The sequence below is a fragment of the Anabas testudineus genome, chromosome 16 (genome assembly GCF_900324465.2).
Source record: "Anabas testudineus chromosome 16, fAnaTes1.2, whole genome shotgun sequence".
NCBI classification, from domain to species: Eukaryota; Metazoa; Chordata; class Actinopteri; order Anabantiformes; family Anabantidae; genus Anabas; species Anabas testudineus.
In genome coordinates, this window is record NC_046625.1 from 18,299,363 (window position 1) to 18,321,850 (window position 22,488).

The window sequence follows — 22,488 nt, forward strand, 5'->3', positions numbered from 1 at the left end:
TCTAAACATCCGCGTGCATCGTCACCTTTCGCACCTTTTGTGTGGATGGCATGTCAGAGCTTGCTTTTGTATCATAATGCTTGAGCAAACAGTGGTGTTACAGAGCCGACTGCAATCATATAATGATCCCTGTTTGTTCTGCTGGTCAGATGAACTCAGTGGATTTTTCATGGGTTACACCCACTTTAATTACAGTCGTGAGGCAGAGTCGCCTCAATTCAAAAATCATCTTCTACTGTAATTAAGTGTTGCAGAATGACAAAAATCAATCACTGCATAACTGTGTGCCCGTTTATTTACATCTAACAAATCTAAGCATGTTTCTTGAGTGGTAGTGAAGGAAAGGTAACTAAAATACATGCACAGCTGCAAACAGACATTTAAGATGAAGGAATAATTGTGATTTTAAAACCCTATAGCAGGTCTGACAAATTAGAATAATAATCAGCTATATTTGATAATGTCTATCTTCAAGTCTCGAGTGTTGTTCTGACTTCCTCCACCGTGGGTTTTTTAAATTTTTGGCCTGGTGTGTTTCAGATTTCCTGCACCGTCTGGTGAAGGTAGCAGCTTTGCATGCTGGGGTCACACCTGTAACGTATTTCACACTGGGTTATATTTTGAGTGGCCACCTGGATGAGGAAATAACATGTTCACAGTCCATGAACACTACAGCTCTCCCTGCCAGGTAGGAACAGGTGTTTGTTTTAGATGACACACAGAACATTAACACAACACGGACGCAGCTCATGTTGATTTCTTGCTTTTAGCAATCTAGGTTAATTTATGGGGCTTCATGTTAAAGAAAACGTTAAACGCTGGGAGATTGTGGGAAAGTTTTCAGGTAGCGAAGCTTTTAAAGTTGCAATAAAAACACATCTTCTATCTTTGGTGCAACAGTGATCGTCTTTGAGTTTCATGTACAGATTACCTGCTATGTGACCAAACTTCCCACTTTTTTTATTTCTTGCTTCCAAAACCAAATTAAATACAAAAAAATGGAAATGAAAAAACATGTCAGAGGGCATTCTACAATGCATTCACTAGAGTGATTTTTTTCCACTCATGGTGGGGAAAAGTAATGGCATTTTCTAGTCCAACTCCTGGTTAGCTGGACTAATTTTTTTTTATTATGTGCAGCTTCAGGGCATGTGAATGAAAAGATTGATTGTGTGAATGCCGTTTCTGTCAGCCACAAACAGGCAATGAAATACCAAGCACACCTGGAGCAGCACTCACTTTTGACAAGCACATACCAATGTAAGCCCCTATTAGAAAAACAATGAAGTCTATCATAAAACATTTATGGTAGATAAAGTGCCTGAGAGCGCTAAAAGCAAGCGCATTACGGCTGCAGGTCTGAAGTTATTTCAGAAGTAGGCTTGTGCCAGAAGGTGGGCACTCAAGATTAGGAAACACTGTAAAATATTTTCTGGAAAAACAAAAATAATAATACAGAGGCGTGTGTTATTGTTTTAATTTTTTGTGCAATGTCATCAGTAATAAACAGTTTTTCAAAGGTATTTTTCAGTTTTTTTATTATATTAAATTTATTCTTGTAAATAGAAATCCTCCATTTATTATTGTACTCTGTTTCCAAAGTAGGCCAGCAGCAATTAAAGTAGAAAATTATATTTATTTGTTAAACTAAAGTAGTACTAGGAGTGAAAGCCCTGTTCTGTCTTAAACTTAGCAATCATTTCACTTCACGCGTGATTTGTTTAGTGCATTAACAATTAGTCAGATCACAGTTTACTATTACTAACAGAGGGGGGTGCCACCTCCACCACAACCTTGCCCAGGTTTTTCCCAGCATACATGTAGTCCACGGCCCGGAAAACGGATTCTAAGCCTACAAACCTGCCCTCCTGTGCCAGATCCCCACAATCCACCTCACACACAAGCTTGCCCTTTGCAAACATTTGCATCATGCTACCCAGAGCCTCCTTGTAGTCACTGAGGAAATGGGGCAGGAAGAAACCCCGAATGCTGGCCGACTTCTGGAGCAGCTTGACCGGTAGTGTTCCTCCTCCTCTGATCGGTGGTATCCCTGATGCAGTCTGGTACCCTGAGATGAAGCCAATCACTATCAGACGGCCCTTATTGGCCAAGCTGTTCACTGCGAGGTCTAAGATGCTGCCTCCGACTGACTCATACACCACGTCTATGCCTCGTGGGTACTCTTTCCTCACAGTCTTGGCCAGGTCTTCTGTGGTGTAGTTGATCGGCCTGTCACAGCCGAGAGATTTGAGGAAGCCGGCTTTCTCGTTGGATGAACAAGTCCCAATCACGTGGCAGCCCGCCTGTTTGGCAAACTGCACTGCAAACTGCCCGGTCCCTCCTGCAGCTGCAGTGACCAGGACTGTCTCACCTTTGTCCAGGTCACCCAGACGCTTCAAGGCGATGCAGGCAGTGGCACCGCTGACCAGCAGGGTGAGGAACTCTGGCTTCACGGCAGGCACAGGCACACACTCCTTGGCTGGCACCACGGTGTACTCAGCAAATGCACCATTCCGGAAGTAGGCCACAGCGTCCCCGACGGTGTAACGGGAGCTCGCGCTAAGGCCGAGGCCGACAACATCACCAATACCCTCAAAACCGGCATCAAAGGGAGGCGTCACCGAAGGGTCGTAACGGCCCGCTGAGTAATTAATATCAGAGGCGTTGATTCCCACAAAACTGAAACACAGAGAAAAGAACAATAACTGTAGATGCAGGGAGGGAAAATACCTCGAATACACCTCCAATAATAAAATATGCATTTAGAAAAATAACCATGTTCATTAGTGTAAACGCTTATTTCTGAATTCCTGTCTGAAGGTCAAGACTTCAGCTTCCTTCTCTAGACACGTCTGTACGGGACGAACACACACACACACACACACACACACACACACACACACTCTGGTTTGTTTTGGCAATAATTCCCTCTTCTCTTGAAGAGAACAGTCCTGCACTGACAGGGAAAGGCTTGTATCACAAAAAACATTGCATGATGTCATGATTCATTGTCTTCAGAGACACCCACAACAAACTGCACTTTTAACAATCAGAGATAGTTGCTTCTTGCCTCAACAAGACGACTGCTGTTTTCATCTTATTTTGGTAACGTATTGGAAACAAATACGTGAGAAAGGAATGCATAAATAAATCATTTACTGTCTTTTAGAGTGGCACGCATGCTGCGCCTCATTACTGTGCATGTCACACGTGTACTTTGAGCCTGTAGATAATGCTTGTGTGGTTTATGGATGGGTCACAATGACGAAACAAAACACAGTGATTTGACTCCTTTACATCTATAGAATCAGGTTTCCTCAAACAAATACTACGTCTTCATCAAAGGCGCAACTATTTTAATGCACACAGCTAGAAAATAGTGAAGAATAAGTTCAAACGAGCAATAATAAAGCTGATATCTGTGATGATAAAGTCTGCACAGAAAAGCTGTAAAACACATCATTATCCATGTTGATCTAGTAAACTCGTGTTATAGCAACATCACAGTATTATAACGTGAACCATGATATGTGTGATCTATATGTGTGTGTGAGGAGAAGTGCAGCACTTTGGGAAAACAACACAGAACAGCAAAAGGGGAATTCTGATTTATGTTCATGATTTGCTTTTGAGTGTATTCTTATTTTAAAAAAAAACCCAATAATAATAATAATACAAGATAATTTGAACTTTAAACTAAGTATTTTCATCAAACTGTTACGTGCTACTTTCACGTGCAAGTCAGGCATTTGACTGCAATTACAGCATGTGACAACGTTTAAGTTGTATTCAAAAGTGAGTTGAAGGTGATGCTGGAGAGCACTCAGGGATCCTGGCGTCTAAGGATCCAGCTGTACGTCAAAAATAAAAATGTGGTTCAGTGACGACATCAATAAATGATCTAAGATAACATTATAATACAACATTTCATTCCTTTCGCTGCACTGCCACGCTCTTTTCAATTACCAATTTCTCACTCTGAGATTTCTCATTTAACACTTTCGCGTTTTGAAAATTTCATTAAGCTCACACTAAAGCTGTGCAAAGCGGGGTAAGTGCTTCTCAGTTTGCACACACAATCTTCAACAGCAAATATTTATTTTCTCTGATCGTTAAAACATATTCCCAGTCCTGGTGAATGTGACGCCTCAGCCAAAGGTCTTAATTCACCAGCAACTGGTCGCTGTCTCGCAAGGCAGTGAGACTCTAATGTAATATGTTTTGCACTCGGTTTGATGGAAACCTACATCTGCTGGCAGTGAAACGCCACAATAAACCCTGAGGTGCATTTGTGTAAGGCTGATTTAACATTTAAGATCAGATCAGGCCCATAAAGAGTCAGTAATGTAGTTTTAAATCAAAATTAGGGTAAGTTATTACCTCAACCAGCTGGAATCCCAAACACACACAATTCATTTCTGTTTTTTTTTTTTTCCAGTTAAAACAAACCAACGTTGAGATGAATTCATTACCCATCATTTCACACCCCAAATCATTTCGACTAAATCAGGTGGAGCAGTTCACTGACTTCAGGTGGCTTCACTCTGCTCTAACCGTAAACACACCGCTGGCTCCTGTGGCTGTGGAGGAGAGAAATGATGCTGCGATTCCCGCGCCATGTAACACTGCATCTCCTTCTCCATCATCTCCATCTCTTGATGTCAGTCTGAGCCCCCCCACCCTATGACTTTCTGTTTGCAGGTTGGTGACGTAGAGAGAGAGACAGGAGGACAGAGAGAGAGAGAGAGAGAGAGGGAGAGAGGGAGAGGGAGATGCCGAGATGGATTGATAGACAAATGCAGAGAGGGCGGAACTTGGAATTACAGTACAACGCTTATTCCTCACGTATTTTGCCATCTTGTAATGATGATGATGATGATCGCAGGTGCTGGACAGAGGTAAACCGAGGTAAGCGGAGGCCTTTTTACAACTTCTCAACAATATAGTGATAACCCGGCGTCCAGTTATGATCCCACAAAAGACTCTGAACACATTTTGGGGGTCTCGCAGCGGTATTTTGAATGCGCTTTGAGACAAACAGTCTCTTGTTTGTGTCCACGGTTCATAAAACAACTACTTACCGATTTCTCACGAGCAAGTCCCCGTCTCCGGGCGTCGGAACCGCGACGGTTTGCACAGAAACGGCCTCTCGGAAATTCGGACTGAGCTTACTTACGACGAGCTTTTTCATAGTGCTCGGTATGGAGGATCCTTTAAAATCCATGAAGTGCGCTGAGTAGGACATATCTATGATGAAGCGTCGCGCAACCACACCAACTCCTGAAAGTGCGTCGGTGACTCTGCGCCGCCCGCCGATTACCGAGCACGCTCTCCTGCCGTGTGCCGCCAACAGCAGGCTGGACATGGCTCCGAAATATGACAAAGTTCACGGACAACTTGACGTGCAATAGTGGCAGCAGTAAGCTCGGCTGCCGTTAGCCTGCGCTATAGGCTTTCCCTCTGCACATTGTGCAGGCCGGACCGGGCAGAGCCGAGTCAAACGCGCCTTTCAACAAAAACTAAAGCTGCGATGCTTTGGAGCACGACTCGTGGTTACTTAAGCAAAAACAAAAAAACAAAACAACAAGCACACAGCGGGGTGTGCGGGATTAAAACATTGCGCTGGCGCAGCCCTGTGAGCAGCACAGCGGCGCCCCAGACTTGTCGTCGGAGTCCCTCCCCTTCCCGGACACAGCACTCACTTCCTAGTAAGGTGAAACAAATCAATCCTCATCTGCTAACATATCCTCAGCCCTTCTTTTCCCCCCCCTCTCTGTGCTAAAACAACACAGACCCCGACAGAGCTTCCCAAAACACCGAGGAAACGCGAAACGCGATCGTGGCACGTTTTGCGCAGATGCGCTCGGGTTTCATTCAGGGGGCTTTATTCGCGGGAGCCCTGTGGCAGGAACACGTTAGTTCCCCGCACGCAGCAGCCTACACCTGTAACCAAAGCGCGTTTCAGCGATGTGTGAAAGTGTCTTGTTTGCATTCCGCTCCGATGGCACGTTTCATTTAGCAGAGGTGACATCTGCTCTAGTGATTGTCGTTTTCCAGAAGCATCCAGCCTGTTCCAAACGTCCCACTGTCACCACAACACGCTGGACCACTGAACCCGTGTCCCACCCCCCCCCTGGTGGGAGTCGAACCTCTCACTCACGTTATGTCAGCGCCCTCCTTCACCAACTAAAGATAACATGGAAGTTGGAACCAGCTCGCACTTCACTACTTGTTGTGCGTTGCGAGACGCGTTCGTGTAAGTTTGGTTTTAGTTCATCACGGTCCCAAAAGGATCCTTTGTCGGAGGTTTGGGATTTTTTTTTTTAAAGCAAAGGGAGAAGGAGAGAGAGAGAGAGAGAGAGAGAGGGGGGAAAACAAGACAATTAAAAAGATTGACAGGTAGGCTCCTCTGTCAGGGGTGACGCTTGCGGAGAGGGGAGGAGTAAAAATGTAGCAGGAAAAGCCACTCGATGCGTCTGTCTATCAGTTGAGACTGTCTGAAACAGCTTCTGGATCCACCGCGTTTCCATTTTTTCTTTTTTGGGAGACCTCGGATCAGTCCCTGGAGTTTCCCCCCCTCTTTCTTTCTTTCTTTTTGGCTTTTCTAAAAAAGAGACAAGTATTTTACTCCACGCCGATCTGATCTGTTGTTGGCGAAGCCTGGATGCGCCTGCGTCTTGTTTGTTTCCCCTCTCTCTCTCTCTCGCTCTCTCTCTCTCTCTCAAGTGATATCCTCTCCACCGCATCAACCACCCCTCCAAAAAAAAAAAAAAAAAAAAAGAAAACCCGATTCTGTCCAAGATGCGATGATATGAGCGGTGGAAATCAATTCCACGAGTCTTAAAACGTAAGTAAGAGAGAAAGCCTGCTCGTCCCATTTATTATTTTCAATGGGAGAAAAGGAGGGAAGGAAGGGAGGGAGGGAAAAGTCTTCGCCGGACTGGTGAGGCTGGATCCGGGCTGAGGTGGCGTGGTGGTGACGGGACTGACATTAACCCATCTAATGCCTGTCTGTCTTTTTTTTTTTTTCCTCCTCTCCCCTTTCTCTCTTTCAGGTTTCTGGCAAAAGAAGAGAAGGAAACACGCGGATACATCACTTATCAGAGCTGAGCGCTGCGCTCACACGGGACTTATTTGTTTGGTTACCGCCCGAGTTTATTTATTTTTTAGTTTTGGTGTGCGTAAAAAGGCGCAGCAAACTATCGTCCCCCTTCACACACACGCAGCACTGGAGATTAGGGGGATTTTTTTCTTCCAGTGGGAGTGAACTGAAAACTTGGGTTTCAAGGTGCCTGCCTGCTTCTGACTGCTTTTGCTTCTTTCTTCTTTTTTTTTTTTTTCTCCTCCTGCCATGAGAGAGATGAAGGAAGATGATCTTTGATGGACTTGAAGGTGTCAGGACACTGGCCGAATCTCTTCGTAAAATTTGTGCTTATACTCGCTGAAGCCGATCCAGCTATTTAAACACCCCCCCCCCCAAAAAAGAGAGCAGCCAGTTTGAAAAAGAAGACAGCTCCGCGATCAAAAAAACACCTCTGCCCCGAGAACGGGATGGTTTTTCAAAACTGACAGACATTTATTTCTTTTGTAATTCCTGCATGAGAAGCACCGTGGAACGTGACGGTCACTATGCCGAGGAGAAAGCAGCAAGAGCCGCGGCGATCAGCAGGTATAACCCGCCCCTCCATTACAACCATTCCTCATCCCAGTAGCTAAACTAATTTTTACTGCCAAGTGCCAAATGAAAAGAGCTCCCACCACATCACACTCACTAGTTGTGCTGCAATTTATTTTACAACCCAGCTTAAATGAAGATAACTGTGTCACTAACACTGCGCGCAACTCACCTTCTGACCTACAGTTGTGTTAAAAATGTGTCCATTTGCGAAAATGACGCACACATCTGCGCACTTTGGGATTTCTTTCTTTCTTTTTTTTTTTTTAATGTCCTTATTTGCCAGGAAAGTTCTCTTAAGAATAGTGAGATAAACTAAATGGCATGTTATGGGGATAAAAGAGAGCTGTTGAGGTTCAAGAGTGAGTAATGATGAATAATTGACTGGGAAAGAAGGGGGAGAAAACTGGTGAGAGCCGTTTTTTTTATTTTCCCCTTTCTTTCTGTTTTATTAGAGGATTGCCATTCTTGATTTGATGCGTGATTGATCGCCTGTCAGGTGGCAGTCTTTGATCTTTTCATCCCTGATAAACATCAATAAATCCCTCCACGAAGACAGGCATGCCTCTGGTAGGTTTAGTCACTGAAACACAGCCATGCTGTTGTCTGAAGCAGCGCCGAAGAGGCAAAAAATAAAAAAATAAATAGATTTTAAAAAAGCTAAAATTAAATAAAACATAAATATATATATAACAAAAAAGGAAAAAGTTAGGAATCATGGTGGGAAATCAACTCATTTTATTTTAAGTGACTGTACTAAAAGCAGATGAAAAGCCAGTGTGTATGTTGGAGTAGCTCACAGCAGGAATCAGTCCAAACACTCCTTTTAAATCAGATCCATGACTGTCTGTTTATGCCTTTTGTTAAGATTTTGCACTTAAGGTTTTGCACCGTCCCATCCAAATTCAACCCACATTCACTGGAGGAATCAGTCCAGTTTTGACATCAATATCCACCGCTGGAGGGGGGGGGGGGACGTATAATATTTGCTGTGTGACCAACTGATATAACCAGGTGTTGGCAGAGGACCGACAAGGTTGACTTCTAGTGGTTTGGATTTGGACTCCCCCCTTTTATTCCTCTCGTCTCCCTGCAGCCTTTAAACAAATGTAAATGAGTGACAGGGGTTTCTACCTCTGTGCTAATGAGGCCGAGCCTTTGAAGTTAGGCATTAACAACTGGAGTGAACAAAAGACAGTTACAGAATTTTAAAGAGATTTTGAAATATGAGGTGCAAAGCGGGTCGAACAGGAGGGCCAGCCGTCGAAGACTTTGAACTCAGCAGGTTTTTTTTTTTTTTTTTCTTTATCATTTTAAGCAGGGAGCTGGTGATGATGATGGTGGTAGTGGTGATGGGGATGAGGCAGAGGGTAGGATGGAGAACATTCAACCGGTGCTAGCTGCCGAGGTCTTTCTAGCAAAGTGTTGTTCACGCGAGTTCTGGACCCAGTTTTGGATGTGTGTGTGTGTTGTGTGTGTGTTGTGCTTTTGCGTGTGAGAGAGTTTCGACTGTTGTGTTGGGGAAATATCTTTTTGGAAGAGGCCCGTCACTGTGGGCGCAAAGTGACTCCCCTTATGTTTCAGCAAGTAGACGGAGGCATGAAAACATGACATCACTGTGACCCCATCCCTCCCCTCTCTCATAACACACACACACACACACACACGCGCGCTCGCGCACACACACATTGATCCGTTCCACTGTCCACTGAGTGCCATGCGCTTCATGGGTTGTAATGGTCAATCACAGCTTGGCAGACTGGATGTTTTCCATTCTTCCATGAACATGGTGGTTGGTCAGAGATAATGCCCTCCACTCCAAGCTCCCAGCAGCAACAAATAACTAAAACACATACTCATACACACTCACTCACACACACACACACACACTAGGCGAGTCTGATGCTCCAGTGGGAGCTGGTACTGACCTGTGGCTTCCTCTCTGTGCTGCTGCTCAGAGAGGAAGTTGCTCATGGTGGGAACGAGCATGGAAATCAGAAGTCAGACAATTAAAACACAATAGCAGACTTGTCTCCAGGGGTTTCTTTTTCATTTTCACCCTCTATCGTATTTTAGAAAAGATTTTTTTTGTTACGTTGAGTTTTCTTTGAGTCCCTCAGGACCAGATTCTTCATAAAATAATTCCACAACTTAAGAAACAGCGGAAGTTCTAATTGTGGATTTGCTGCGTTTAACAATCATTCGTATACATTTTCCAGTGTCTTCTTATAATTTAAAACGTCTGAGGCAGCTTTTGAGGCAATAACTGAATTTTTGTATTGCTTAGCTTTCCCAGATTTCATCTTCTCTTTAACTTAGTTGCTGATGTTATATTTTTGCGCAGTTAAAATCTCAGTTTCATGAACACAGATGTGATTATTTCAAACAACATTTTTGAAACTAAATATTGCACGGTTTGTTCAGTATTAGAGTTCAGTTTTTAGGCTCGTGTGCGTGTGTGTGTGTGTTCTTTTAACATCCGCGTTTAAACATGGAGATTTCCCACTGAACAAACAAATTAGCATTTATTACACACGTAGGAACATGGACAGAAACTTTTAAAAACCTACATGATAACGTATGTATTTCCTTGTGCACTGATGCATGCTCCTGCTCTGGTGTGTGTTGTTACATTTGTAGCTTCACCTCATCATGAAATCGATGTAAAGGTGACCGGGGCAGGAGAGAGAGCAGAGGCGATGAAAAGGCAGAATGGACTGATGCCGTCTTTCATCCTATAGTTGTAGTTTTTTATCCTATAGATGGTTTTTGCAGGAGGACGAAGATGAAGAAGAGCAGATAAGATAGTTGCTCTTATGTCTGTGGAGCACATCGGTTAATTATAAAAAAAGATATAGTGTGTGTGTGTGTGTGTGTGTGTGCGTGTGCAGAGAGGGTGGGGGTAAGGTTGCTTCCCGTTGGCTTCATTAGAGAGAGCCCTAATTATCTGTGGAGCTGATGGATTTGTGACAGGCCCTAACGATTAATGCTGACAAATTCAGTAAGGTGTCAAGTCCGCAGCTGCCTTGATGTAATCAAGTTGATATTATACAGTCCCCATAGCCCCTAGTGCAGCACCAACTCAATTTGCCTGCGCAGGTGACAAATGGACTTTGCTACCTGACTAATCACGTCAGGAGACAATGCCAGTTAATGACCTCGGTAAGCCCCCGCCACCTCCTCCTCCCCCCCCCCCCGAGCACCAGTCTTATAACCTTGTAATAAGCAAACCAGACCAGCTACAGCACCTCTCCTTCTCTTTTCTTTTTTTACTTTCTATCATCAAATTCCCTGGTTTCTATTTGGATCCTTTCAGTTGTAGCACTTCATTATTGTGTGGGTTTAGGGTTAGAGCTGCGTCTCCTTGAAGTTTTCTCCTTGTTTTCTGCCGGAATGTGAGAGTTGGATTTATTTTTTTATTTTTTTTAAACCGTTGCAAAAAGATTTATTTATTTCTTTTTATTAATGACATGGCACAGACCTGCTCTAGCTGCTTGATATATCAGCACTCCAAAGTAACCCCGGGAATCATTTTTAACATCTCGACATTCTGTTGAAGTTTTTACACTTTTGCATGTGTTACAGCCCTGCTAGTAAATCACTGCAACATCATAACACAGTCTCCACGTAGTTTGGCTGAACGTCCTCCCAACTCACTGCTGCAGCCGCCTCGTCGAAGGCCTCCAGTTTATTCCGAACTGGAGAATCACAGTGCCCAGGGATTAATGATTTTACATGCCCGAGGTAGCTAAGATTACACAGCGACCTTTGTGCTCTTACTTGCCGATGCTGTTATGTGATATTCTCCCCTCGAAATAATCAGCATGCTGAGATTTATGTGCCCCCCCCTCCACCCCTCTGTCTACACCAGCGTCCCGAAGAGTACAGCTCTGTGTAGCCTCTAGGTGTGTGTGTTTTGTTTTCTGTTTTTTTTTTTTTTTTTTTTTTTATGTTGCCAGATTTGAATAAGACCCTCCTTCCTGAAAATTAGAACAGCCCTGTTTTGATGAGAAGTTGATTTTTAGCAAAGGAACTAGTGTCTTTGGCCTGAAAGTTGGAGCGGCTTGTAACTTCCGATGCCCTAAAGGCTCCACAGCTTCTGAGAAATGAGTTTATGTGAGCGTTTCATGAAAAAAAAAACGAGCGTGTGTCTTTTTGTATGTGAGTAATAAAGAGAGGGGGTAGGAGACAGAGGCGAAAAGAGCATGTATGTTTTTGTAGCTTAGCGCTGACCGGTGTTGGTTTTCTTGGAATGAATAACTTGAACGAGTGTAACGGTAACCACGTCATGTTAGTCATCCTCTTTAGCAGGGCCTGTCTTCAGATCCCCTTCTCAGTTCCCCCACAGGAGCCGAAAACAACCTCTAACAACAGCTCCACATATTTCTCACTTCTCACCGTCATATCTGCTCGCTGTTCCCAATCGAAGGGAGGAATATCAGACAGAGCAAGAACACATATTGATCCAGCACAGCCTCCTTTACTCCCCCCCCCCCACTTGAGTTGTGCTGTATGTTTCCTGGGTGTTCCGTTTAGCATGTGTGTTTAGCAGTCTGCCTGCACTAGAGGTTACACTAATTGGAGCGGCGGTGTCGTTAGCAGGTGGCTTCGATCGACCTCGTCGATAGCCACTTTTACTCCTGTGCCATCCTCGGAAAGTAATAGTCGAATTTACATCTGGGATTTGAGCCAGTCAAAGGTCAAACATGCTCTGCTCACTCTTCTAATGCCTTGAGTCACCACAAGTGCCCCTGGTGTTTTGTATGTGTGTGTGTGTGTGTGTGTGTGTCACATGCATTCGATCCGTTATCATCCCTGTAAAATGCATTTTTTACACAGAGATTATGCACAGAACTAAGATTAACATCAGTGCTTTTTGGTATTGATTTTCAGTGAATAACTAATACAATCAAATGGATGGTAAAGGCGGGGTCCTGCGTGTGTGTGTGTGTGTCTAATGTGTGAAGCTTTTCCTGTTAATATTTCACACTGTAGCATTAATGCCCGTCCTTGTCTGTGACGCTTTCTTTCTTTCTTTGTGGGCCATTCTCAAAAAAGGTTGCCCTTAGGGCACGCTGCTACCATCACCAGCGGTGTGTTGCCCTCGCCGCACTTTAAATACACACATACAAACACCATCAACCATAAACACAGACAGTCAGACTGACAGAGAGAGAGAGACAGACACACACACACCTACACCTAATGTTTAAGTGCAGCCAGCATGTCTCCGTGGGAGGTCATAATGGAGGTGGCTTAGTATGATGGGAAATCATATCATTAAAGCAGCCAGATGTGCTTTGTTGCCTGCCTTGCAGCACATAAAAACAGCAGCAAGTCATGGGATCCAAAAACGAAAAAAAAAAAAATCCAAGTCTGAGAAAATCAAGTCTGAAACAGATAGAAAGCAGCCCTCTGGGACTGGGCTGACAAGCAGTCTTACTCCTGACTGCCATAGAAAAACAATTTCCCCCCAAATAAAGAATTTTTGTTCTCATTTTTCAATGTTGCAGCAGCATAACAAACTCGTTTTTTTTTTTTTTTTTACTTTCGTGAAATTCGGATTGGACCCATAGCTTTGATAAACGGTGTGCCGCTGCTGTTGTCAACAATTTGTTAAGTGTGCTTAATTACTATGTAATATTTGTGTTGTGCTGAGTAATTACATTTTGTTAAGGTTCCACTGTGGGGATGTAAGGCTTAAAAGCTCATTAATGAAAATTTGTTGATATGTTGTGTTTTCAGTTTTATGCTCCGGCACATAATTTGAGACGTGAGGATGAAGATAAGAGGGGAAGCGTTCAAGAGAAGTAGTCATGCAACATTTAAGGCACAAAAATTGACATCTCAAATTTTCTTAAGTAAAGTATTACATTTGCAGAGGGTAAATTTGCTCTCTTGATCAGTGCCGTGCCTCCTCGAGAGGCTATGGGAAAAGGCTGCTAGAGCCAAATTTAACATGTTACTACTATCAATAAAAGATGAGCAATTACAGAATATTTTGTCTAATAAGTATTTGAATTCCTCGGTGCAGGAAAAAAAAAAACAAAACATGTAGCTTACCCACTCATTACATCAGTTAGCAGGGGGAGTGAGAAGCAACTCTTTGATGCCAACAAACAAACAAGACAAACGAGATGGGCCCACTACAGAAGAGCAAAAGCCCTATCCAGGGACATCCAACCCCTGCGCACTCCTCCGTCTCGTCTTCCTCTATGCCTCTCTTCTCCTCTCTCTCTCTCTCTCTCTTTCCATCTCTTTCACGTGCCTCTCATCTCTCCTCTCATTTCTCGGCACTCCCTCTCTCTTTATTTCTTGCTCTTTCCTCTCTCCAGCATGTTTCTCATCTCACATCCTCCTCTTTTCTGGATAGATGCTAGTTTTTTTTTTTTTTTTATCCACCACTCAAAAGAAAAGAGAAAAGAGGGAGAAGTGTTGGTGGATGGGGTAAATGAAAAGGGAGGGATGAAAAAACATGTTTCTTCTTCTTTTTTAAACTTACTTTTTGAGCTTTTTTCCTGTTGGTTGTACCTCATCAGACAAAGTTAGGTGGAGATTGTCTGGGAAGTGAAAAGCTGAAAGGGAAACAAATGAGCGAAAAAAGTGAAAGAGTTCAACTTTGCATTCTTGTTTTTTTTCTCTCTTCTTTTTTTTTTTAAGGAGCTGTTTTATGCCAAATACTGAATCATCCCAGCGTGGTTTGAATACAGACAGCAGTATAATGAAAGAGATCTGCTTTGGCGTTGCTTATACTGTCAGTACATTAACTGAATCAAATTGAGAGAAATGCAAAGAAAGGATGTTTGATGATGGCAGCGAGCACCAGTGTTTAGTCCAAAGGCAGCATCAAACAAGGTGTTAGTGGGTGGCACTAGTAGTTATGGTGGGATGGAGATGGAGAGTGGTGTGGGGGGGCAGCTTTTAGGATGGGTATTAGAGTTGACAGATGAACGCAACGATAGACAAATTCTCCTGCAACAGCTGTGACTGGCGCCATTATCCTGACAGGTGTCAATTAAGAATTACTGCCCGGCCAGCCGAATGCCCCTCCCGGCTCGCACACACCCATCCCTCCATCCCTACGGCACCCCCCTCTCCAAGCCCCCCCTCTATCGCCACCACCCCCTTGTCCAGCTGTCGGCGTGCAAGAGAAATAACACTTTACCCTTGTCAGTGTTGTCACAGGCCCTGCAGCCCCGGCTCTCTTCTCCCTTTGAAACGGCAGCCAGCTTGCTGATCAATAGCTCGCCGTATTACTGATCATGGTGGTGTGTCTGTAGCTGGACAGATGGGGGTAGAGGGTGTCCGTTTGGTCCACTTATTGCCGTACCAACTGTGATCCGCTGTTTGTGTCTTGCTGTTCTCTCAAGCAACCAAACATTAGAAGGAAGCTGTGATGACGCAGGCACCTGAAAACATCAGTTTAACTACCAGCGGATTGTTACTGTCTGTGTATAGAGATTAAGATCGGGCTCCTTGAATATATATATATATTATATATACATATACTGTGTATGTGATGCAACCCTGGCGTGTGCGCGCTATGTTTGGTGTGTTTTGCGATGCGTAAGCAGCGGGCTAATGCAGATGCTGCTTCCCTTGATCTTTCATTACCCACCCTTTTGGCTAACACAGGGCCACTTTTATTTCACATTGTAAAGTGGGGAGTTGAGGTCAATGAGTGAGAAAATGAACAGTTGCCATTGCCCATCTGAAGGCTCCCTTCCAGTAAACCCGCTGGCTGACAAACATTTAGGGGTCGGCAGTCAGGCTTCTGGCTTTACAGTGGAAAAAAAAAAGGAAAAGCAAATTCGAGCAGTTTGCGCTCTCCATTTGCCATATTTCCTCAGTTTGTAGGAGTTTAAATCAGTGCTGTGGCTTGTACTTTAATTTCCCTTTAACTGATCAAGTGGAATAGAAGCATTATGCGTACGAGACCAGGATTCGGCTGGCGACAGTGGCGACTGTACGAGGAAATAAAGAGAGAGACCGAAAGTTTCGTGATAGATTTTCTGCTGCTCACCATTATTTCTAATTATAAACCTATAATTTGCCCTCAAGTGCACATGTGTTCTATTCATTTTAAAGTTATTATTTGTTCACGAGCCACGCTGTTGACACTGCGTGGTTATTACTTGGCTTCGGTAATAAATGGCGTCGTCAGTGCCGATGCAGAGTAAACATGAGAAGCTTCAGTTGGTGGAAGGAGGAAGCGAAAACAGCAACGAGAAAAAGCAACATGAGAGTGAGTGCAGAAGGCTCCCCAGGAATACACAGATGGATTTGCATGTTCACTTGGGAGTTACAGTTTTGGATTTCCTCCCTAGAAATCATTTGCCACAGAAAATAACCGGGGAAGATAATATCAGTGTTATTTCACTACTTCTGCTTTATTTGCATATCTCTTGTTTTAAATAAGGCAACCCCTCGGAGTGAAATTCAGTTCGGCTTCCAGAGATTCATCCTGCATCACTTGTTTTTTTTTTTTTTTCCTCTCTCCACCTCACAAACCTTTCCTCTCTCCCTCTATTTCTCTCTTTCTCTTCTTATTTCATTCTTTCTTCAGGCCCACTTCCTCTCTTCTGTCTCACACTGGCATTATATTGCTACAAGCGATTATCAAACCTGAGAATATTTTCCATCCCCATGCAAATCATCCACCATGCTCTCTCTTATCATTCCTGCTTCGCCCCTCCACCCCAAACCGTTTGTGTGTAATCAAAGTAAACGGCAGCTAAAGCTAAAAGGAAAATGTTCTTTGTGGATATGGATGGAGGGATTAAATATTAACCGGATGTGGCTGACTTAAGGCAAATGTTTTACATAGCTGCTCCTGCCACGGACGCAGCGCATTGATCCTCTTGCCCCGGTGCCTTTACTTGTTTGGCTGCCTGCCGTTAATTTTTCACCATCATCTCACTGGCCAGGCCTTTAGATCGGAGGAGAGGGAGGCCATGGAATGGTTCTCCCATCCACCACTGCCTCCTCCGCTCCCCCTTCTCCATGCTTTTAGCAGGGGCAGGTGAGATGGATGATAGCAATTTGAAATTTTGTTTGTGCGTGTGATCATGGAGATTGTTTTTTGGTATTACTATGGTGTAACAATTCTAGTGATTAATTGAGGTGAATCCTACGCTAGGATCAGAGGGATCGGGGGGTGGTGCTGGTGATAGAAGGTTGCAGGTTCTTCCTCCGCTCTTGAGTTGTGAATGCGGTGTTTATCAGCTGACCTTGGAATCCAACCCTGCCGCCTTCTTACACGCGCACGCAGCAACACACTCCCAGGATCCTGCCTCCACACACTGCCCCTCTTCTCATATCACTTCCCTCATTTCCTCATGGCTCTTTCTTCTTCCCCTCCTGCTGTGATTAAAGAGAAAATCAAACTGCTCAAACCAAACTTTGGCCAAAAGGGAGACTAAACAAAAACAAAATGACTACAGTGGATACACTATTCATGTAGATGGACATTAACACTGGAATGTTCTTCCAGTGGCAGCAGCGCTGTGTGTTTTCAATGTGTTTGTTGTCTTCAATATCCTGTGGGTCACAGAAGCAGCTTGTTAACTGGGGGGGGGGGGGGGGGGGGGGGGGGGGGGGCTCATACCATTGGTGGTTCTCCCCCCACCTCTAACCACACACACACACACATACACAGTTGTTGCACTGGTGTTGTTGATGGCATTGTGAAGGCCCTCTGGCATTTATAAATGCAGTGTCAGTCCTGCAGCAGAGCTCTACCACTGCTCATCAGTCAGCCCTAATGAAGCCTTGCTTTCCCCCCCCCCCCCCCATGCACACACACACAGACACACACACACCGCCCTGGCCAGAGAGCACATCCTACGGGGTCGCAGGCAGGTCGTGACCCCCAGGTGGCCACAGTCCTGGGCGATCGCTGCACTCCTCTGTTTGTTGCTGTTTGTTGTCGTTTTCTCTTCCTCTCTCTGTTTCTCTCTCTTCCTCGGCTGACTTCATATTCGGTTACCGTTCAAACAGATATAGCAGCAAATATAACGTTTCTGTGCTGGAAGGTGCAGATAGCTGATATTTATAGTTCTGCATGGGATTAATTGGACAATTTTCATGCCACCAAAAATTCCAGATATGTTGCGTTTCAACCAGAACTGCATGATACTAAAATGCTCTAAGCCAATAAGCCAATAAGAATAGCAATGATAATAACACTAAAAATATTGTTGCCTTGTTGTTTAATCCAATCAAAATGCTGCATCACTATTAAATGTGGCTAAAAGAGCTTTCCTTAGACGGCACTGTAGTGTTATATGTCACAATAAATGTGTCACATCGGTCACGTACCTGTGGTACGAGTCATCTTTTAATACATTTTGCTAACCAAATGTATTAATATATCCGATCTATATACTGTTTTTTTTCTTCCTTTGTCTCTTGGAATCTCACCAACTTCTCCCTCCTTTTCATGCTGTTTTGCTTTTTCTCCTTTCCCTGTCTTTTCTGTGTCTCTTTTTGCTCTCCTTTAGTCAAAGTAGCCCTGGTCCCCATAGCAACACATAGTGAACTCTTACTCATTAGTGTGCATGCAGCCCTGTTGAATGGCCTGAATCCTGTTCTCCATTCCTCTGATTTCATACCAACACATCCATCACCTCATCATGATTCCCCCTGACCAGACTGAGCAGCCTGCCAGTGATGATAGCCGGACATTTGCTTGTTTCCGTATTCGCTGTGTTTGTCTCCTAGTGGTGGGCAAATTGTGTTTCTGTGTGAGGTCACATGAAGATAGAGAGGCAACAATGGGAAACGTCCCCCCGTCACGCCTGACTCACGCTCGACTGTTTTTTTTTTTGTTTTTTTTTGGCCATTAAATCTCTAGAGCGCTGATAACAGGTCAGCCGTTGAGAAGGGAGACAGAGGGAGGGGTAGAGTGAGGTAGAGAATGAACCAGGATATGATTAGAGAGAGAGAGTAAGAAAGTGTGTATATAAGAGGGAGGAAAAAAAGAGAGATACTGGTCTCCTTTATGCTGGCTCTACCATTGCGTGGGAGGTGCATGGAGTGGAGGGGTCAATGGGATGCTGTGATAGGCTAATCTGCCAGGAAGGGAGGGTTAGGGCAGGCCTCATGGGAGCAGCTCATTGGTTAGACTCATTTGCCCTGTGAAATAAAATCTTATTGCATCTTTGTTTTCTTTTTTTTTCCACCTTTGAAGATTGATAGTGCGGGTATTTGTTCTGAAATCTCCGTTTGAGTGTGAATATTTATCTGCCTGCATCTGTACAGTATCCACCCATGTAAGTGTGTGTGGCATACTTTTCTTAGTTCATCCCAGTTCCTGTGGGAGAGAGAGCGTGTGTGTGTGTGTGTGTGTATGTGCAGTGTTTCCAGAGCCGTGTGTGCTCGTCCTCCAGTCAGACACATGGATGACAGATGACCCAGTGGGAGACACCAGCCATCCTGCCCAACCGGAATCTTGCCCCCCCCCACCTGCCCCCCTTTGCCTACTAAAAAGTGCGTACTTTGTTTACTTCCTCGGCTCTTATCCATAAATCCTGGATCCACCTCCGATGTGGCGTTGCCCCCTTTTCCTCAGGTTACAGCTTTGTACGCGATCATAATAGCTGTGTCACCGCAAATGTGTGTGCGGGAGAACAAACCAAGCCACAACCTGGCTGCATGCATGCCTGTCTATCGGTGTCTGGGAGTGAGGAGGGGGAGCTTACTGGACCAGAGGAAACCTAAATCCTCATATAAAAAGGCCATGCACTCAGCCTGGGCTGAGGGAAGGAGGGAGGGAGAAAGAGGTGAAGAGAGAGGGAGACAGAAACAAGAGGAGTGAGAGAGAGAGAGAGAGAGAGAGAGAGAAGGGGAAAAAAGTTGATTTCCTTTTTCAGCAGAGCCATACATCACAGGGCCTCCCAGCTGCAGTGTCACAAGCTGACAGAATGACATGTGTCATTTATCAAAGAGGCCAGGCGGGGGCCTTGGGAAACGTGCACCACAAAGCCTGAGAGAGTTCATTCCAGCGCTCAACCCTCCCTCCTTCCCTCCCTTTCTCCCTCCTTCCCTCATCTCTACTCCTTCAGCTCGCCCCCACCGTTCACTCTCCTCGACGTTTTCTCTCCTCTCCGTACACCCCCCACCCTCCCCACACCTCCACCACCTCCACCCTCTCTACTCACATTGCTTGGTGCCAAAAAAAGGGCTCTGTAATGTTTTCTGTCTTCCATGTACTCACACAGAGCCACTGTGTGTCTTTGTGTGTGCAGGATTACCCCAGTGAGTACTTGCTTTACTTTGCTATACCCTCAAACCAAAGTCAGTACAACTTCTGAAAGATTAAGTCACATGAAAAGAACGTTCAAAGCCAAAGTTAATTACACAGTTCCACAACATGCAGGTTTTTTTTTATACAGGTATCCATAAAGTTAGGTTGTAAAGTTTTGGTCCTGATAGATGTTGATGAACTGATCTGATTAAACTCAGCCTTTATCTTTCATTTGTTGTTATTGAGTCCTTGTTACAGCAAAGCTGTTAGGACTCCCCCACATAATATTCTTTACATACTGCCATTTTTATTCATTTTCTCCTGCACACACACACACACACTCTCCATACCTGCCTGACATAGAAATTACAGCTTTTCTGGATGATCGGGCCTCATTTGGAGATCGGTGGGTTCACGGCACTGAACGATCCGGGCCCATTTAGTAACGTGTTACGTTGCAGTATAGCTTGTACATCGAAACGCTTGTTGTAACCAATGTGTCAGTTACAATAGCAAGCTGTGTCAGTCCAGTCATGGCACGCCTATCCACAACTTTTTTTTTTTTTTTTGTTAATGCCTTACCTCACCGCATGCACTCCATTTCCAGCTTCCTCTCATCCATCATCAGCTCACCTTTCATCCCCACCTCTCATCCACCCCCATCGTCAGCTCCTGCTATAGGGTTAACTCTATCCCAGCTACTTCCAGAATCAATAAACTATCTCACCTGAGTCCCCTGCATGTCCTCCACTATGGTCAGATTAGATGGTAAGAGAGGCCAGAGTTTCATCCTCTTAACTTGTGTATATTTATCGCCATGTCTGTATGACGCCTTATTTTGTAGAACTTGTGCATCCAAATTCAGATGGCATACAATTAGCATACAATAATGGGAAGCTCTAATTAAAGAAATCACATGATTCTGAAACAATGTCACCATTTATAGTAATATTTATTACAATAAATTGCAGTTTTTTATCTTTTAAAATGAAGATGTAGCTACAAGTATTAGATGCAGACATTTCCAAAGGTTTCGACTGACAGTCATTTGCGTAAAAGGTCATTTCTCCCAAGGTTTTCTAGGGAAGACATACACATACACTTCTAATGCATCTTGCAAGCCTGACTTCTTTGAAAACTGTTCCCACTCACTTACTTTCGCTTTCTAATATCAGACTAAATAGGTTTTAGGTTGGTGCAGAATACAACTGTGTCCTTGCAGATCAGACAGCCTGGAGAGCAGCAGAAAAACTCTGGGTGAAATTCTCTGCTTAATAATTAAAAATCCAACTCGGGGCAGCATGAGGCGGTTTGCAGACGGAGAAGGAGAGAGTGAGTGAGGGGGAGACAAGAGAGAAAAAAGGAAGAAGATAGTGGGGGGAGCCCTCATGACAGTATAATGTTTCTCTGCTTTGTCTGCGGCAGTTAAAAGACACGGTGCATCATTAAGACGAATATTTGGTGGCAGTGTCACTGAGAGGTGACCCTTCTAACAGGTCACGGATAGTTCACTCTTTAACCCCCCCCCCTTCTGCCCCACTAAATACTTCCCCCTCCCCCCTCATAGGTATGTCTTCTTGGCTGAGCATTTTCATCACACAGTTGCCATTGTGATGTCTTTGTTTTCCTTATTTCTCACTGAAACAAGGGTCTTCAGCAGCAGACGTTTTTAATTGATTGCAGCATCCAGCCGAGTTTAGCTGCACCATGATAAAATAATCACATTTAAACAGCTGTGCTACACTTCCAGAGAATCTCAACTCAGTCTAACTACACTCGTGTGTACTCAACTACATCAGCATCAAACACTTTGCACACGGTTACTTCACCGGGTGTCCTCTTGAATCCCTTCCGGTCTCTTTGTTTTTTCCCCTGCTCTCCCTCTGTCTTCTGTGCATTTTGCTTGTCTGTCTGCGAGTGTGTGTGTGTGTGTGTGTGTGTGTGTGTCATAGAGGTGGGAGACTGGGCAGACAGACCCTTTCATTTTCATTTGTCTTTATATGCCTCATTTATTTTTGCAACCAGATGTGAACTGACAGACATCACTCAGTGGCCTGCTCGACTCCCCTCATTCCCTTCATCGGCCCCCACACACCCCCCCCCCCAACCCCCACACCATGGCACCACACTCTCCCTTCCACTAGGAGGTCAGGCAAGCACCCCACCACCTCCACCATCAACATTACAGAAGATGGATGTGTCTTTAAAGCAGAGATTGATTGTGGATATCAGAGTTATGGCGCCATTCATCACCGCCGATATTATTCAGACGAGCGGGATTGAACTAGGAGGTGGAACTCCTGAGCCCATGGGTGGGTTCTGGTGGGGGGGGGAGCGGTGGGTGCAGCATGGAAGTTTAATAGATTGTAGATGAGAGGTGCGCATGTGCCACTTGTGTGTGCGTGTGTGAATGAACGCGTGTGCTTATCCTCATGTACTTGCTTGTACCTTCATAAGTCGGCCTCACTTGGGAATTCTGGCATGTGTTTGCGTCTGGCTGTTTCTCGTCTTTATTCTTGTCAGTGTGTGTGTGTGTGTGTGTGTGTGTGTGTGTGTGTGTGTGTGT

At 44.5% G+C, this 22,488-nt stretch overlaps 2 protein-coding genes across 3 annotated transcripts in view; one reads left to right on the plus strand and one right to left on the minus strand.

Annotated features, from left to right (window-relative positions):
- Nucleotides 1-1,521: 1,521 nt before the first annotated feature.
- On the minus strand, nucleotides 1,522-5,667 carry LOC113169427 (prostaglandin reductase 3). The gene is made up of 2 exons (XM_026370821.1): nucleotides 5,082-5,667; nucleotides 1,522-2,679 (listed from the first exon to the last, which is right to left on the minus strand). Exons 1-2 carry the CDS (start codon nucleotides 5,363-5,365, stop codon nucleotides 1,746-1,748), a joined length of 1,218 nt encoding a protein of 405 aa, XP_026226606.1. The 5' UTR covers nucleotides 5,366-5,667; the 3' UTR covers nucleotides 1,522-1,745.
- Nucleotides 4,685-22,488, plus strand: part of LOC113169426 (teashirt homolog 1) — a 35,325-nt gene continuing 17,521 nt past the window's right edge. The window contains exons 1-2 of one of the 2 annotated variants that reach the window (XM_026370820.1): nucleotides 4,685-4,908; nucleotides 7,056-7,669. In XM_026370820.1, the coding sequence (XP_026226605.1) occupies nucleotides 7,630-7,669 (40 nt within the window). In that variant the 5' untranslated portion in view covers nucleotides 4,685-4,908; nucleotides 7,056-7,629. Of the gene's footprint in view, nucleotides 4,909-6,471; nucleotides 6,848-7,055; nucleotides 7,670-22,488 lie in introns of those variants that run through there. The other variant, XM_026370819.1, reaches the window with a different exon arrangement.